Below are 17,974 nucleotides of genomic sequence, written 5' to 3'. Positions count from 1 at the left end.
ATGTTAAGAATATTGCATTTCCTGGTGCTGTTGATTTACATTGTTAGTCTATTTAGGAATGTTTTATCATAGCAAACTGATGTTAAGAAATGTTACATAACCACGCTTGTTTACAATGGTCATCACTCAACCCTTCATCCGCACACTGAGATTAAACAGATTTCAGTCTGGGGATTCTTGACAAGAAGCCAAACTCTGCCAGAGGAAGTTTTAGAGGAAGAAGGATGAGCCTTGCTGGGAAACCTTTGAGTGCAATACGCTGTGAAACAGTGGCTCTTTTGGCTGCATTTAATTGTTTCCCTCTGAGCAAAATGTCAATATGTAGCATGGCAACTGAAGTTCAAAGGAAAACAGATGTTTACGGCACAATAACCACGAGCAAATCTTCTGATCTTGTAACTGCATGAATGAGAACACCATGTTTGCCTCTTTCACAGCTCCGCCTGAGGTATAAATCTAATATTCAAACGTTTTAGAAACGAATGTGGCTACCTGCCTTCTAATAAGAACATATCTTGATTTGTTTTGTCTTCAGTGAACTTTATGTGTGCATGAGTTTATGTTTTCATGTGTAAGTCTAATCTATTCATTATGCACATACAGTCAGCGTTGGTCTCCACAATCATCTGAAAGGCTCCACTGTCCAACCACAGTCAAATTAGGTCCAGAGAGACATCAGCCATGCATTTATTTACAAATGTTGCGAGTCATCGGAATGATCCCATGTAATCTGGTCAAGTTTTCACCTTGATGTTCAAATTGATGCTTATGGATATAATATAGTAAGATGAAGGCCAAGCAGATGACTTTTATTAAAACAATTTCTATTTTTATGGTGTTGGTAGACATGATCTTATCTGATTTGACACTAATCTTAAATATGGATGCCTTTGAACTGAAGAAAGCACCATATAAAGCGCACTAAACCAGCAAGGAGCTCTTTGTTTTTTCTTTATCTCTTAAGATCACAAAGCCTGTGTAGGTTTTAAAGTGTATGGTCTCACATGGTTCACTCTTTTACAGAGGTGAAAGATCACATTCACTCTGTCTTTTATCTGGAACAACAAAGGACAGCTCTGTTCACCAAACGTGCAAATAACAGCCCAACAAAATGAAAAACTCTCAATCAAATCTAGCATCTCTTCAAATTTCACAGACCACAAATTGTTCAAACCGACTTAGAGCTACATTCTGTTTACAGCATCTGGACAAGCTGTAAAAACCAAAAGGCTGTAAATGAAGCTCATACTGGTTTGATTAAATGGTCTGCTTCTTCCACGACCCGAACCTGCTTCAAGGTCCACTGTTGTTGGGCTCCTCAGTGACCCTTAGTTGATGACTTCCATTCAAGTATGGAGGTCATGAGAGTGTTATGGTACTCTCACAACAATACCCCCATTGAGCTTCACAGCATTGTATGGTTGTTGTTCAGCTCCTCACAATAAATAACTATTATATTTATTGTGTTTATTATATTATAATAAACACTTCCACTTCCCATAAAACAGCTCCTTAATATTTTTGTGAAATGTGAGAGAGAATAGTAAAATAGTTCATGTGCTGCAGATGGTGCTTAAAAAAACCTAAGACTTTTTGAAGGGTTTTTTTCATGGCTGCAATTTTAGTATTTATAACTAATTTCAAAGCTCTTTTTTGCTGTGATTTGCTCGTGGAAATCTCATGACATTTGAATCTTAAGACTGGAATGTGGTTCAGCACCTTATTATTAAGTGTTTGATGTCAGAACCTCTCACCAGCACTTGATCACACCAAGTGAACCACTTTTCGAAACAATCCGCGCAACAGCATTACTATGCTGCGATGACATAACATAAACAAAAAAGAATGGCCATATGTTCGCTGTGAAGGATTACCGTTCTGAATCAGGTTTCAAGTCTGCAGGTTTTGGCATGAACTGATAGCCATGGGTACCTGAAAGGTTGGAAAAATAAAAATGTATAACAAGCTTTCTAATATGTTTGCAGTAATGTAAACATATACAAATCAACAGAAAAAGCAAACAGTATATTTTATAGCAGTTTGTTTTACTGTGTCATTCCTTCTCAGATTGCTGGCCAAGCGTCGTAAGAAGAACTACTGGGGTTTCTCTGTAAACTGCACAGGCAACGAGGCCGACCTGACAGATTGTAAGATGGGCAGAGAGATACAGTTGAAGGGAAACAGCACCTGTGAGCAGGGCATGCCTGTAGTGATCAGCTGTGTGCCTGGACGGGCCTTTGCTCCCACCGTCAGTGCCGGCTACAGGAAGGCCTACCGCGTTGAGGTAGGTCAGATTGTGCACGCTTCAGAAGGTTAGCTCTGTCGCTTCATAGGAAGAACGTTCTGGGTTTGAAACTCAGCTCTCGTCCTTTCTGTGTGGTGTTTGCGTGTGATTTCAGTGTTAAAGTTGACAACAGGGATCTTCAACTGTTTCTGTTTTCATGTGCAAACTTTATTAGAGTTATTGGTCGTTTTAAATAGTTACAGTAAATGTGTGATGAATTGGTCTTGGTGGCATTTGAGAAAGGACAGATAACTTCCTTACTTATTACTTATAAACTGACATTATGAGACAGAAAGGAACTAGAATATATGTCATAGGGTGTGTTTATAATACGTTATAAATTATTTATAGATACATTACTGTCTGAAGGCAGTATGTCATGCAAAGGAGGGCAGTTAAGGTCAATAATTGCATTGTATTTTGGTGATTTTGCAACTGATCAGAATCAGATGTGTGGAAACAAAAGGGTTTTAAATAAGAACAGCATGTATTCGGTTGAGAGTAATCCTCTGAGTCTTCCATTGTGGGAGAAGAACTATAAACTAAAAGATATCAGACTGACACTTCAGTAAGTCGGTTTATGGTACCATATGGGATTAGTTTAGTTTCACACTCTGCAGATGTGAAACTAATCTCTACAGATGTTTGTGACATATCTTGAATAACATCTGAATTTGTCTGAATTAGACTCTCCAATTAATTCAAAAGAAAAACATGCATGTGGTGCTATAGTGCTCATTTGAATGTCCAATTAAAATGTATGCTCTCCAGATATGTTGCTGCATTACATTACAAGAAGAAAATTGTTTCTGTAAGTACAGAGTTGGGTAAGCACATGGTATACTATACAATAATCAATTCTTCATCTGAGTCCTGCACTGGATTTCAACATTTTCTACTTAATCAAGTGGCCCTGTAGTCAAGCATCTGGAAACATTTGAGAGGACGAACGCTAAACATCTGTTGTTTGTACAATTAGATAATCAGTGTTCCCGTGTGGTGTTTATAGTTTATACATTATTACCAAGGAAACACCTATTTTCTATCTACCCTGCAAAACAAGGGACTATGGTAATCCTACATACTGTAGACTAAATAAAACGAGGTTCACAAGAGAATTATTTTTAAACTTTTTTTTTTTTACATTTTTAATGGAAATTGTTAAAGACAGCAATCTAGCTAATCACATGTTGCTGCACGTTGCAATTATGTCCAAATTAAAAGAGTTGACTTACTATGCAGTTAATTTAGATTTCATCAATTTCTGTGTTTTTTGACTGTTGTCATTGTCAGCATTCTCATTCATTTTAATGTAATTTTTTTTTTTGGTGAACTGTTTCCGCAGCAACCCTTGGTGCGTCTAAGAGGCGGAGCTATGATTGGCGAGGGGCGAGTGGAGGTGTTGAAGAACGGGGAGTGGGGTACAGTGTGTGACGACAACTGGAACATTAGAGCTGCCACCGTGGTGTGTCGAGAGCTGGGCTTCGGTAGTGCCAAAGAGGCCTTGACTGGCGCCCGACTTGGACAAGGTATGATCTACAGATTAGTCACTAATATTATTGCTGTCGTACTATAACATATAGTACTATTGTAAATGGTGGTACGTTCATAAAAAGGGTGTGTGCCAGAATGAAATAGAAGAAAAATATATTTTTTAGAAGGGGAAAATCTTACAAATCATCATTTAAATCCAAATGTAATTAATTAATTTATAATGCAATTCTTTTTTTATGTATTAACTTCTATATTGATTATAATTAGAGCTCAACTTAACCCCTGTTTCAGCCTGAACACACCCCCTTCATTAATTAAAAAAAATACTGAATTGTTTTTCTTTCTTTTTTCTTTTTTTTCATTAAAAAAAGTAGATTTAGTGTTAAGTTACTCTTTAAACACAGAAAAATCATGCTAGAATGATACATTTTCTTGCCCAAAATTGGGGTAATTCAGAAAAATTCAGGTAATTTTTCCACTACATAGTTCATGGCATACATTGGTCTTAATTCTTAAATATCCAAATTGAAAGGATCCTATAAAAAGAAAATCTTAATTTAAAAAAATCAGCTGATATATTGTTAGCAGTTTTTTAAAATATGGCCTCAAATATCCAGTTATGTAAGGGGTTTAGAATAAATCATGTAATTATTCTGGTGGCGACTCCATACACTGATAGATAGACACTGATACATAGGCTGCAGTCACAGCCCTCACTCATACAGGTAGACTGTAATAGTTGACTCAACTTCTTTCAGGCTTTTAGCTTTGATGACATGTCAAAGTCCCGGCAGAACTTTTATCAACTCATTCCCAGCTGTGAAAATTAAAGGTGTGGGCTGAAACCAGAGACTCCCATCGGCACCTTATCTTTGGCCTCTGTACCACCACCTGTTTTTGTCTCACTCCAATCAGCCCAGACCTTCAGTCAGCATATAAATACAGTTGGGAATGTATGTAGTAGCACGTTAATGCTTATAACCTGAATTTGTGAAATGCAATATACCACAGCCTTATAAGAATCACATGTGCAATGGATTAGTTGTCCTATCCTCTGCCTTATTCTCACACCAAAACACAAGAGCGCACAAAATGTTCCAGCAAGAAAAACAGCCTTTATGGGTTTCAGAGGAGGAATTCTTTGTTGGAGAGTGCACAAGGTTATTTGAGGGATGGATTTTCTTTATGAGCTGACCACTGGATCCAAAAAGGGTGCCACATACTGACCATAGATTTGAAATAGCTTATTGTGTTTGTTTTCAGAAGTCACTGAAGTGAAATATAGGAGAATGTCAATAAAACTGAAATGGTACTTGTAAGAGATTCCCAGATTCGTATGGGAGATTAGTTTTTAGGTTTAATTCTTTACAATCTATGTATTTCTACGAAAATATTTTTTTATACCTTTTACAAATTTTCAGCTGATAAAGAGTACAAAGTAATTTGTATTTTTGTGTGTTGCATTTGTGAAGTTATAAACATGTCATTTATTTAATCTATTTTAATCATCAGTCAGACCTGAGAACTGACTGACTGATTACAGCAGCACTGTGTTTGTCCTGTTGTGAATTTATTTTTCTCCACTGGCTGCTCGTCCATCGCAGTCTCTGGCTGTAGCTCACATCACTAGAGACATTCCTGCTCAGTCACATGGGAAGAAAACCAGCATGGAGGGAGGACTCACACATGTTATTATGGAAACTCTGCTACACTAAGATGACTTATCTTTTTAAAGAAGCAGAGAGAGAACGTTTTCAATTGCCTCAAGTGTCTCATTTTCATTAGACATAGCTGACTGTTTCCTGTGCGCTTTTATTTCTAGGGAACAGGAAATCGTACCATCTGTCTTTAGATGGACTTGTTGTTCTATGAAAACCCACACGCAGCAAGGCTAACGCTGTTTTATTCAGGAATAGTGGGCAACACAGGCTTGTGTTTCCAAAAAGAATTGTGAAACCCAAAGATCAGTTGTTTATGGAAATAGATAACAGTTTTTCTAAAATACTTTTCCGTAATGTACATGATGCTAATGCTCCAGCTGTTTTTCCAATTTTTAGTGACCCTGAGTTTAGTCTCAAGTTCAACAGAATGACAGTTAAACATGATTTATGTGTTTGTTTCTCCGTAGGAATCGGGCCGGTCCACATGAACGAGGTGGAGTGCTCTGGCTTTGAAAAGTCACTGACTGAGTGCTACTTCAACCGTGACGCTTTGGGCTGCAGCCATGAGGAAGACGCAGCACTCAGGTGTAATATTCCCGCCATGGGCTTCAACAAAAGAGTGAGGACCTCTCTGTATCTCTACAGTATAAAACAATAAAGATTTGTATAGAACTGGAGGACACACCTGTCTATCTTTGTCCTTAGCTCCGGTTAAATGGCGGCCGCAATGCCTTTGAGGGCCGTGTGGAGGTTCTGGCAGAAAGGAACGGCTCTATGGTGTGGGGCGCAGTGTGCAGTGACAGCTGGGGGACCATGGAGGCCATGGTCGTGTGCAGACAGCTCGGCTTGGGCTTTGCCAGCCATGCTTTCCAGGTAAGGTGTAAAATATTTTTAAGATGAATTTGACATAACTTGCTAACACTCATACAATGTATGTACCTTGTGTTTTGAATGCATGGAGAAATTAAACTCACCTGGAGGAAAACATGGATGTTTTTAGTACTATTTAGAACATTGGGTAGTGTTGCACTTCAGCCTCTTGTGGCTGAAATGGGTATTTCAACACAAAACTTTTTTTTTCACCTGTTTTCACAGATTAAAAAAATAATTTAAGGAACATTATCCTGGTAAAAACAGTTTTTCACCTGTTCTTAAGTCAACACAGGAGAGAAAACAATTTAGATCAGACTTAGAAAATGGATTCCCAGAATACAGATTTACCTTAACCACCAGGTAAAATTGGTAAAATGGAAAGAAATATGCACACACATTTAGTGGACAGTTTCCAAACTAAAGAGTGGGGTCTGTCAGCACATCAGGCCAGGCCTCTACTTTTTCAGCGGCCCTTTTCCTCACATTATAGTACAATTGTTAATAACTTATGGTATTTAATATCTTAGATAACATGTTATTAGATCAGATTTGATTAATAGATTGGACGTGCTATGAAAATTACAATCATTTATAATATACATGAGATAAAACCAGCACTACCCATGTTAATGTCCTTACCTGTGTGTGTGTGTGTGTGTGTGTGTGTGTGTGTGTGTGTGTGTGTGTGTGTGTGTGTGCGCGCCTGCGTGTGTGCGTGGATGCCATTAACGCTCATTTTAACAATCTTGGACTTTATTGATCCCAGAGGGCAAAATAAGGTTGTAACTGTCCTAAAAACTTCAAAAACACAACGTCAGAGCAGAAAGCTGACCTGGAGTGATAAACCTAAAACACAGATGAGCTTTAAACTCTTCAGCAGGAGTGATGGCGAAACTTTCGTTTGCTGTTTGAAGTTAAGTTGAGCTTTCCACCGCTAAAGCCTGCGGCATGACTTAGCAGCGTTATAGTGCTGTCCTGCTTACTTGAATGTCTTTATTTTTAAAGGAGACCCCCAGTGGTTTCTTTATGTCATAAGGTGAGAGGCCGGTTAAGTTACACCCCCCTTGTGCTCTTTATATATTTCTATTTTGAAACCAGGGGTGTATTTGGGGTTTCAGATGATATTGGTCTGGAAAGTATGTGTGACTCACAGGGACATTTGTTGACAGCAGCAGAGGAGTGGAACATGGACTGGATATGTTGCAGGCTGATTATCTCACTAAAGTGTGTTTTGGACGATTAAGACAATGCACTTCTAATGAGACAACACATCAACATGTCATCATCTGTTTGCAGTCACTGCTTGAGTACTCGTCCTTTAGTCAAGTACAGTTCAACATTGGGTTATTCCAGTGTGAAATAAAGGGTCTACTTGGATTACAAGTAGTTATTTCGCTTCATAAAAAAACATAATACAGTGCCAAGTCAAATAATCAGGTCAAGTTTTCATAATAACGTGTCTCTTTATCACATACAGTAAGTTGCCATTACATAAGACTTCTCATATTGTAGGTTTAGAATTAATAAATGTCTGCTCTTTGTTATTGTAGCAGAGCAGGGACTCAGCCTCTCTAGACACTAGACACGCAAACCCCACCACCAGATGGAACAAATGACACCAACCACAAACTATACTGCTGTCGACCCCTCTCCTCAGCCCACCAGCAACTACTCCCACATCCATATCCCTCAGCTCAATATCTTTCTCATGAATCCTCCACTTTCTTGAAAGATGAAGGAAAGTATGAGTCGTTTCTTTCACAGGTGGTTTCCTCGTAGTCTGCAAAATGTTGTAATAAGGCTGAGTCAGGACTGTGAGGACAGCAGAGCGCCCCTTGCTGTGTGTGATGGACCCTTTGATTAGATTTGCCCTGTGGGACAACTGGGATAATGTCTGCAAATTAAATGCAGGAGGAAAATTAAGATAATGTTTCTGCTTAAAACATTCCCACACAAACAGCTTACGCAACATGATCTTCATCTGTTTGAGTCCAGCTGACTCAAGCATAAATAGATGAACCTATGGAACAAAGATATAGACTTGACTCGGTATTAAGTCAGATTTAAATGAGTAGTTTGACATTTTGGAAAATACATTTATTCACTTTATAGCCACAATAATTGTGAAGCTACAGCCAACAGCTAGTTAGCCTAGCTTAGCACAAAGACAGAGAACCGGGGAAACCTCGCTCTGTCCAGAAGATAACAAAATCTCTGTCATGTATTATGATATATTACATGAGAGGCACAAACTACAACTAGGTTACACTTCAGTTTCTGTACGGATTAGAGAAATTTGATATTTTAATCAACAAACTTTTTAGGTGATGATAGGTGGATTTTGTTACCTTAGGACAGAACCAGGCTAGACTTGACTGCCTAAAGGCTTGACTAGTCCTCAGACCTGAAAGCAAAAACTTTAAAAAGTCGTATATGACCTGGGAAAATCCCAGATCATATAATGTTACATTACAGGTCTGTCCAAACAAACTAAGCTTGATGGACTCATTTTCTGTTCTTCTCTTTAATCAGGAAACATGGTACTGGGAAGGAGATTCCTCAGCTGATACAGTCTTGATGAGTGGAGTGCGATGTTCAGGAACTGAGCTTACTCTGGACCAGTGTCTACATCACGGGAAACACGTTCACTGTCCCAAAGGAGGTGGACGCTTCGCTGCGGGGGTCTCCTGTACTCAGAGTAAGAAACTGTAGAATACAATCACTGTTTACATTCACAATCTTACAGGTTTTTTATATGGAAGACATGATGATATGTCACAGTAGGAAAAGCACATAAAAAATGAATGCTTAAGCTGCTTCAGTTGTGCTGCTTCAGTTTCAGGGTCCTGGTGTTGTGCGTGTTGGCTCACTGTCACTCTGTCATGACTTAATAGGACACTTTACTGAGCCATCATTGGTGTTATTAGTAGTATCTGCACTTTCCTATTATGGCAAGTTGAAATGTCTGCTGTGAAGAAGGCTGTGAACTGGACAAAAATATGCTTTGAAACAAAATTAAATATGTGGTAAATACTGTATTGTGCTGTTGGATAGGAAGTTTATAAAACTATTTCTTTTAAACCTTTTTATCAAAGACTATCTTGAAACTCTGCAGCTAATTGGGGAATTTTGAGTTTCTGTGATACATGCTGGTCTTAACCACTTTGTACCTTGTTGCTCTCACCCTCCCAGCGGCCCCAGACCTGGTCCTCAGCTCGCAGGCTGTGGAGCAGACCACCTACCTGGAGGACAGACCCATGTATGCGTTGCAGTGTGCCCACGAGGAGCACTGTCTGTCCAAAAGTGCTGACACAGCTGACTCCAACTCCTACCGCCGCCTTCTCCGCTTCTCCTCCCAGATCCACAACAACGGCCAGTCAGACTTCAGGCCGCGGGCGGCACACCACTCCTGGGTTTGGCATGAGTGTCACAGGTGAGACCTCAACGAGAGCTACAGTTTGTAGTTTGCTTTTATAATATTGACTGTATGAAACCTGATCTGTTAATCTCAAATGATGACAGGGGTTACTGTTCATTTTAATGTTGGATGTCAAAGTGTCATGAATCGTTTGGAGGGGAAAAAGCAGAGAAAAATACAATGTATTGAATACTGCATTTGTGAAACTGAATGAAATCATATGGAATGAATCTTTAATATTTAATTACCAACATTAACTGCCCTGGAAATCCCTATATTCCACTGGCGATTTGGCTTTTCCCCCATAAGGTCTACTCCTTCTGTAAATGTTCGGAGTGGGTCATCAGGGATCAGAGCATGTGTGTTATTGAGGAGTTTCTAAATAATGACATATATAGGATGTTTCAACATTAAGTTTTGTCTCGTCTTTTCCAGACATTACCACAGTATGGAGGTTTTCACCCATTATGACCTGCTGAGTCTAAACGGCACTAAAGTTGCAGAGGGACACAAAGCCAGCTTCTGTCTGGAGGACACTCACTGTGACGAGGGTAAATAGTCTTCCTTCCTCTCCTTTCTGTTTTTGTCACATACTGTGGCACACTGTGGCTTTCTGTAGAATTGTGCTACTGAATTCTGGTTTAACATGATTTTGTTTTCATAAGAAGAGAATATTGTTTAAAAAAAAAAATCTGCAGTATAAAATATTCATGGTGTTTTTAATATGAATTTATGTTGTTGAAAGTTCTGAAAGGCTTGATACTAAAACTGTTCTGAATGCTGACAGGTATCCAGAAGAGGTATGAATGTGCAAACTTTGGGGCACAAGGCATCACATTGGGCTGCTGGGATACTTACAGGCACGACATTGACTGCCAGTGGATTGACATCACAGACGTGAAGCCTGGCGACTACATCTTCCAGGTGAAACATTTGGTCTGTCAGTCTAGCCAGTCGTTAGCGGCAGATAAATAGTAGATAACGGCACATCTGCATCTGGAATGATTGTCTAATCTCCAGCCAGCGTAGTCTTATAAACCAAACACATACCAAGACTTTCCACATCTCTTCATCTGCTTGTGCTCGGCAGTCAGCCTGAGTATACTTGGACTTAGCTGAGGTTGTTGAAGGACACGGAAACTTCTGAAAGACACTTTGGCTGCCGCTGAAACAAAATTTATAATAACTAGATTGAGAGACTAACGCTGACATACTTTCTAAATCAGTTGCAGCAATAAAACTCACTAAAGCTGTATTATTCAGTCCTTTGTAGCACTTAAAAATGACTTTGTATGAAGGAAAGAGAATGTTTCTTTCAGACTTTTAACAAACATGGTTTGTTTTGTTCTCCCAGGTTGTGATAAACCCCAACTATGAGGTTGCAGAATCAGATTACACCAACAACATTATGAAGTGCCGCTCCCGGTACGATGGACAACGCATATGGACATACAACTGTCATATAGGTGAGACCCTTACCTTATAGAGAACCACCATCCCTTCTGCACTTGGGTTAAAATGGTATTAACTAAGATGGCAAGAGTTCAGTTGCGGGGTTTGAAGCAAAATATTAAATATGATGATTTTATGTTTCTGAAATATATTAAATCAAATTTGTTTACAACTTTTATACTATAACCTGATGTAGATATAAACATCCTTGTATTAAAGGTTAGTCAGACCACACACTTCATTTCAAACGTACCAAAGTAGAGCCACTGAAACACACATTAACTGTCCGTTTTGGCTGCACCTTTTGTTTATTACAACTTTTACATCACTGAAACTTTTATACAACAAATCAAGTTAAACCATGTGTGGTTTTCATATTTTCATGGGATTGTGGAGTATTAAACGCTATAATTAAGTCTTCTTTTCCCTGAAATGACTCAAGGGATGCAGTTAAATTCTACAATTAGTCGACATTGGTAATGTATAGAGACATACTGTACCACAGAACAAGTCCTGTCACTCCCGCTTCAGGCACAAAAGATAATTTCAGGGAAACCTCTCATTTCAGTATGACAAAAAATAAAACGCTCAACATCTTTCTTTTACTAAATACAGTAACATTAACATTCCAAGTTTCCAAACTCAAGCTTTAGTTCTGTAATGTGGAGTGAGAAACAACACTTTGCCTCTGAGGCAACAATCCTACGGTAGTTCTTTAGAGGAAAATAAAAAATATGAAAAACAACTGAACATCTTGTAACTTGTTTACAACAATTTAAAGAAAGTTTGAAAATGAACTAAAACATTATAAAACATTGATTCAGCATTAAGTCCAGCATAACATTGTTGGTACATGTTTTTTTCTTTACGACTGTGTTCGTACTGGCTTTTAAAAACAATACTTAGTGTTGTCTTTTTAAAAGATCTGATTCATGTTAATGGGTCTACATTACGTTTGTCAGTTGGAATTGTGCACTCTATATAAAAACCTGGCTGTAACGACAGCTTCAACCAAATCCTGAGAATTAATGTGTGGAGGATTTCAACATTTAGTTTTAAAAGATATGTAGAATTATGCAACCAATCCTGCTTCACTTGGGCATGGAGGAAATAAACCTAATCCCTGTCTGGAAATTAAAGATACTTGAAACACACTTTACTTTGAAGACTTCATGCATTCAAATCAAAACAAGCTAAGAGCTTCTCCAGCTTTGAATCCACTGTTTGCATTGGACTCTACTTACTGTATTGATCTTAACAGTGAACAACTGGAACCACATCAATAATGTCCAAAAGGGATCAGATTCAGCTTTAGAGCTGCAACTTTGAGACTGTGAGGCCGGTTGTGATTCAGCGTCTTAATCAAGGACACTTCAGCAGTGTGGATGTTGCTGATGTGAGGCAGTCAACTCTTGCCCGTCCCATTCTTCACCATGCAAACCTGCTGTACCAAGCATTGAAGCAGGCAAACAGTGCTTGGACGGTAGTCATACTCTTCTTTATCAGCTGGCTGTTTGCGGCCACTGTGGAGCCTCTAGAGGCCCAATGAATGGAGGCAGACCTCCGCTGGACCTTTCTGTAGAAAATAGAACACAGTGCTTGATGGTATTTTACAGTAGAAGGTATATTACAACATGCTTCAAAATGCATGGTGGAATTCAAAAAGAGTGGTACACTCTTACGTTAAGACTTCTTTTTTATCATGTTTCTGTGTTGTGTTACATGGTTAGCTCTTGTCTCCATCATCTTTTCCCTGTCTGACTTCACAGGTGGCTCAAGGAGTTCAGAAACAGAGGAAACATTCCCTGGACTGCTGACCAACCAGGTTTCACATCGGTAGACCAAAGGTAGACGAGGCAGACGGACTTTAGGGAACCATATATTGATATTTGACAACCACTAGAGGGAGCTGTGCTGTTTTCCTTCCTTGGAGCCGCGCTGGTTTGTTTTTGGTCTCAGGGTCCAACCGGTACAACGGACAACGATTCAATGAGAAAATGAACTGCTTGCTTATTAAATCTATTAACCATATTCAGCTGTACAAAAAAATGTCCTTGTCTTTTAATGTTGTAGTGCCTTTGCCATCAGTGAAATGTAGGTTTCGACCTGGTGCTTACTGGGAGACATGTCAGGGAAGGATGCAGCCACATAATTTATTAAATGAACTGTGCCAACAGTTGTTTTCGAAGCCAAAAGTTTGGGAAAAGCCTCAAACCAACATCCATTAGATGACACCTTCACCCTTATGTTGTGTTTGCTTAGGATGGATGAAAATAGTGAACTGTTAATCCTGGTGCTACAACCGAATCTTGCACTGTGTGTTTCCCACCCAAAACAGATGAATCCACAGTATTGGATGGTTAAAGAACAAATACAGTACATGATTATAATTACTGTAGAGCAACATGGCACAATCAATGGCAACAACAAAACTGACAAGTAATTCCTGTTTTTATAAAGACCGTATTTACCTTTCTACAAAAGGATGACAACTTGTAACCGTAACTGTAATTTAGGCCTACATTTAGATTTATTTTTACATTTTCTGTAATGGCTCCTTTAGTGCTGAACACGGTAAATTGTATTGGATTCGTTTCCTGCAGTGTTTCTGTCAACCTGTAAACATTTTCAGTCATAAATTGTAAGAATTAAGCATGAATAGGCTTTTTTCTATCAGGATTTTGTGTTCCACATACTTGAGCTCGCTTTTGAAAATGTTTTATTTATTGAATTTTTTTTCTTGGTTGTTTAAGTCAACACATTTTCATCTTCATGATCTGTGCATCCCCTCAGCTTATTTCTCAATGTCTGAGTTTTGTTACATTATTCTAGTCAGGGACTATGACAACATTGTGGACGGACATACTGAAAAGCTACAAATGTATGTGAAAATGCCTCTTCATTGTTTTGTGAATTACGTTTCTTTTTGTTTTTTATTTTTTATTTTAAAAGAGTACTTGTTGCTTGCTGCCTGACTGGTTACATTTTATATGAAAGGGTGAATGTGGAAAAGAATTTTACATTTTTAAAATAAATATTGGTGAATGCAGATCCAAATCTAAATGATGAAACTTTTTTATAAGGTCTTAGTGTATAGAAATGGAACCTCATATGCAAATTAAGAGACGCGTTGCAGAATGTGACATTCAAGAATTGTATATTTAACAGTTAACAGCTATCCAAGTTTAGTGTTCTGCTTACTAGCAATCAAATCACTATGGCCGTTATAGTTGGACAAACATTAATTTAAATTCTTAGCAAACTCCACAATTCTGCCTGCGTAGTAATGCTTAGAACTTCCTTTGTCACTTGTGTTAGTCTGTTCACCTGTTTAAGCCGACAGTGTTTGCAATTCCCTTCAATATCGCTGCCCTCTTCTGCCTCGTCCCTGCATCCCCAGGGCTCTGGTCACCATCCGCCTGGCAACAGCACAGTCTGTCCGAGGACGCTCCTTTACCGGCTGGATAAACTCTGGAAGATGGCATAGAAACAACCATCTGATCCACATCATCCAGTGTTGAAACAGAAGATAATTTCCAGACTTAAATACTAGATACCACAGAAGGGCTATGTTATTTATTCCAAGTAGCTCTGGGGCTTATACATGGTCAATGAATCACCTACCTGCTCGTCTACTGGCCTTTCCTTTGGCTTTTTTACTCCCTTCATTCAACGCTCTTGCCTTCAGCAGTGGATGGCAAATGGAGAGTGCCTGTATTGCTGCACATGGCATTGCTATATGTTAGTACAAGCTTTTGAGTCATTCATCTTTTAACCTCAACGTCAGCACGACATTCATTGTGCAGCGAGGACTCTATACCTGCCATCTCATTGGAGAAAACCCCCAGGGCGTGCGTGTCGTCAACCCACTCGATCTTCATTCCACCATCACTGTGACAGACAGGAAAGCACAGGTTTGGTAGCTGGAACAATTGTCTGAGATCTTAAATTAGGACATACAGGATGTTTTCAAAGTCTCAAACTTTTTGTAGTAGAGTTTTTTTCCCTGTACTTACAGAAAATATCTAAAGCCACAGTTGAATAAACTTAAACCCAGCAGCCTCCTGAACTAGAAAAGAAAAGCTGACGGAGTAGATCCTAAAAAGATTTAGGATCTAAACTCTCTGTTCGTACCTGTAGTCTGTAAAAGCATCCATGAGGTCATCTGTTTTGAAACAAACTGGGAAGTCATAGATCTCGATCACGTGGCATAACCTTTCCAGGCTGTAACCCACATTCTCATAAATGGAGTAGTCATTGTGAACGTGCTCAATGGAAATGGTCTCTGGCTCTTTCAGATGTCCCTTGATCTGATAGGACAAACAAGATTACAATTTATGATGCTAATGTGGCCTCAACATTAAAGAGTTAAACCAAAGAACATAAAGTACAGAGCAATGAGATGATGCTAATATTAATATATATGTATGTCAGTAAAATGAATAAAGTAAGTAAGAAAAACAAAAGCAGGCTTACCTCTTCAGTTACATCATCTGCGTCTGTGCATACGTCTCCCTCGCCCTTCTCATCGTCCTCCAGAGTCATGTCATTGAAGCAGGACACTGTCTGTTGCCAGACGAGGGGCTCAGCTTCATTCGGCGTCAGCAACAACTTTGTTTTCTCTTCCCGAGGACAAACTGCTGAGCTGTCAGCAACATGGTTAGGGATACACTCCGCTACCCTGAGGACACACTCCTCGCTGGATGTGATTGAGGACTTTGTTTTTTCTGTTGTTTCGGGAGAGAAACAAGAGTCACATGAACTGCCAATGCAGCTACAGCTACCTGAGGCTGGACTGGGCAACCCTGGGTCTCCTGACTCTTCATTTTGTAAGGAGAGTCTCTCCCGAGCAGCTCGTGGCATGTAGAGGGGTTTGTCCGGCCTCTTGGGTCCTCGGCCTCGCGATGGGATAGAAGATTTACGCTTGGCGTTGCTACCTTTCTCCTTCCTGTTTCTTAGGGGCTGTTCACACAAGCTGGTGTTGCTCTCCTCGTCACTGACTTCCTCTTCCACACCCCTACAGGAAAACACAAATGTTTTATCTTAACTTATTCTACAAAAATTGAAAAGTAATTTAAACTGTAAAAAAAAAAAAACAGCAATGTGTAACAAAAAAACAAGAAATACATAGCTTTGTTACAACCTGTGCATACTAAGCAATACAGTCAGGTTAATTACACATCAAATAACCGAGATCTTGTCTATATTTCGGACCTTAGCTCAGAATGGCAGACCACCACCCTACGGAACCAGCTCTCCCCTACTGAGAAGGTGGTGAGCTCTGGCAGGTCCTCTATGGTCCTGTGGATCAGGTATCGCAGTCTGCTCGGTAGAGGGGGGAACAGGAGCACACTGACAGGGACACATGTCAACAGAGAAAGACAGTACGGTCAGTTTCTTTTGACAGTTTAAAAGCAACTTCATTGTTACAAATTTTCAAGCTGGACTTGGTTTTGAGGATTTAATGTCAATGAGACCACCTGATTAAATAAAGGTTATAAACAATGAAACCAGGACGTCTTTCGAAACAACAGAAGAAGAAATTACAGTATGAAGACAAACAACAAACACAGCCAGTCACACACAAACGCACGTTAAACACAAAGCAATCACAGATGTCTCTTTAAAGACGCCTAAAATTAACAATTCAAATGTATTCAACAGGAGGAGACATTCAGGTTTTAAAGCCCTTTGTAATTAATAACATATAGTGTTCAGTACTAAAAAGGGAGTCTCTCAGTTTACTATTTCCATATAGTAAAAAAAAGTTCAAAACAAGTATTATAAATAAGTAATAAAACAGTAAAGAATATTAAATAAGTAAAAAACAAGAAAATCTACAATAACTAAAATATATATACAGACTGAATAATTGTTGTATTGCAATATTACAGGGTACATTCATTAATAAGAAAAGTGTGTGTAGTTCTTTTGTTGTTGCTGTTGAGGACCTGGCCTACATTTTAATAAATTACACAATGAGTACTAAATACAATATTCATCTCCTTAATAAAACACTGTTTCTGTGCCACATGTTCTCTCCCACAATGTTTGGAAGGTAAGACTGTCTAAATAAATTCACAAGTTTACAAGATCGGGTTCTCAAGTATAAAAGACATTTTCTCTGACCAGTAAAACGTATAACTGAGTTTAAAACAGCCGCATTACGAACGCTAAATGGTACAAATGTTGTATTTTCTTCACCTCTTGTGGTTGCTCTTCTGTTGGTATGTTTCCAGCTCATCCTTGACATGATGCAGGAACACCATCTCTTGCTTTGGGAGGTAGATGCCATCGATACAGGAAAACGCCAGGGTGGCCAGAGGGGGACGGGTCCTGTGGACAGTGTGGATAAGTTCATGTATTACCGATCTAACCGAACGTTAGCTGCAATGGTAACAAAAAAAAAACATGCAAATTTACCGTGGCGAGTAACGTTAGCTAGCAACCGTGGTTGGAAAGGTCAATGTATTAATAGCTATGTTAGTTTAAGCTAACTAGAGCAGAACACTAGCTGGTTATGGTGCGTTTTAATTTACCTAAATCACACATAAAGAAGTCAAAACAAAGCTAGCAGACTCTGGTTAACGCACATGAGGTAAGTTAGGTTTACGTTGACTGACAATCTACCAGACGTTAGCTTAAGCTTTTAGTAATTAGAGCGTGCTTACCGTTGTGGTTGAAGTGTGATTTATTGTTTTGACTTGTTTCAGTGAGATGCTGTACACCTAGCGTTAAATAAGTCACAGGTAGCAGCAGTAGATCAGGAGTTATCCGTACTATTTCTCTACC

The 17,974-nt window shown here is 39.1% G+C and overlaps 2 protein-coding genes across 2 annotated transcripts in view; one reads left to right on the top strand and one right to left on the bottom strand.

Annotated features, from left to right (window-relative positions):
* loxl2a (lysyl oxidase-like 2a) overlaps positions 1 to 14,233 on the top strand; it is a 27,103-nt gene extending 12,870 nt beyond the window's left edge. Inside the window, exons 5-14 of the mRNA XM_068720142.1 lie at positions 2,068 to 2,284; positions 3,630 to 3,813; positions 5,907 to 6,058; positions 6,145 to 6,312; positions 8,845 to 9,010; positions 9,505 to 9,745; positions 10,166 to 10,281; positions 10,518 to 10,654; positions 11,085 to 11,196; positions 12,952 to 14,233. Coding sequence (XP_068576243.1) covers positions 2,068 to 2,284; positions 3,630 to 3,813; positions 5,907 to 6,058; positions 6,145 to 6,312; positions 8,845 to 9,010; positions 9,505 to 9,745; positions 10,166 to 10,281; positions 10,518 to 10,654; positions 11,085 to 11,196; positions 12,952 to 13,022 — 1,564 coding nt within the window. The 3' untranslated portion in view covers positions 13,023 to 14,233. The remainder of the gene's footprint in view (positions 1 to 2,067; positions 2,285 to 3,629; positions 3,814 to 5,906; positions 6,059 to 6,144; positions 6,313 to 8,844; positions 9,011 to 9,504; positions 9,746 to 10,165; positions 10,282 to 10,517; positions 10,655 to 11,084; positions 11,197 to 12,951) is intronic.
* On the bottom strand, positions 11,468 to 17,974 carry r3hcc1 (R3H domain and coiled-coil containing 1). Its single transcript, XM_068720143.1, has 9 exons — positions 17,854 to 17,974; positions 17,387 to 17,518; positions 16,397 to 16,534; positions 15,659 to 16,199; positions 15,317 to 15,492; positions 15,003 to 15,073; positions 14,807 to 14,902; positions 14,510 to 14,653; positions 11,468 to 12,758 (listed from the first exon to the last, which is right to left on the bottom strand). Exons 2-8 carry the CDS (start codon positions 17,449 to 17,451, stop codon positions 14,541 to 14,543), a joined length of 1,200 nt encoding a protein of 399 aa, XP_068576244.1. The 5' UTR covers positions 17,452 to 17,518; positions 17,854 to 17,974; the 3' UTR covers positions 11,468 to 12,758; positions 14,510 to 14,540.

Source organism: Cebidichthys violaceus, unplaced genomic scaffold (assembly GCF_023349555.1).
Source record: "Cebidichthys violaceus isolate CVI_PGR_0920_01 unplaced genomic scaffold, fCebVio1.0.p SCAF_25, whole genome shotgun sequence".
NCBI classification, from domain to species: Eukaryota; Metazoa; Chordata; class Actinopteri; order Perciformes; family Stichaeidae; genus Cebidichthys; species Cebidichthys violaceus.
Note: the sequence above shows the minus strand (reverse complement) of the source record. Positions and strands in the feature narration are given on the sequence as shown.

Bases quoted from the DNA above. Each gene is read 5' to 3' on its own strand.
- r3hcc1 (XM_068720143.1), bottom strand. From the start codon at position 17,451: ATGGTGTTCCTGCATCATGTCAAGGATGAGCTGGAAACATACCAACAG. The intron at 15,493-15,658 runs GTAAGCCTGCTT...TTGTCCTATCAG, and splicing joins CAGATGATGTAACTGAAGAG to ATCAAGGGACATCTGAAAGA. The intron at 14,654-14,806 runs GTAGGTGATTCA...GCCATCTTCCAG, and splicing joins AAAGGCCAGTAGACGAGCAG to AGTTTATCCAGCCGGTAAAG.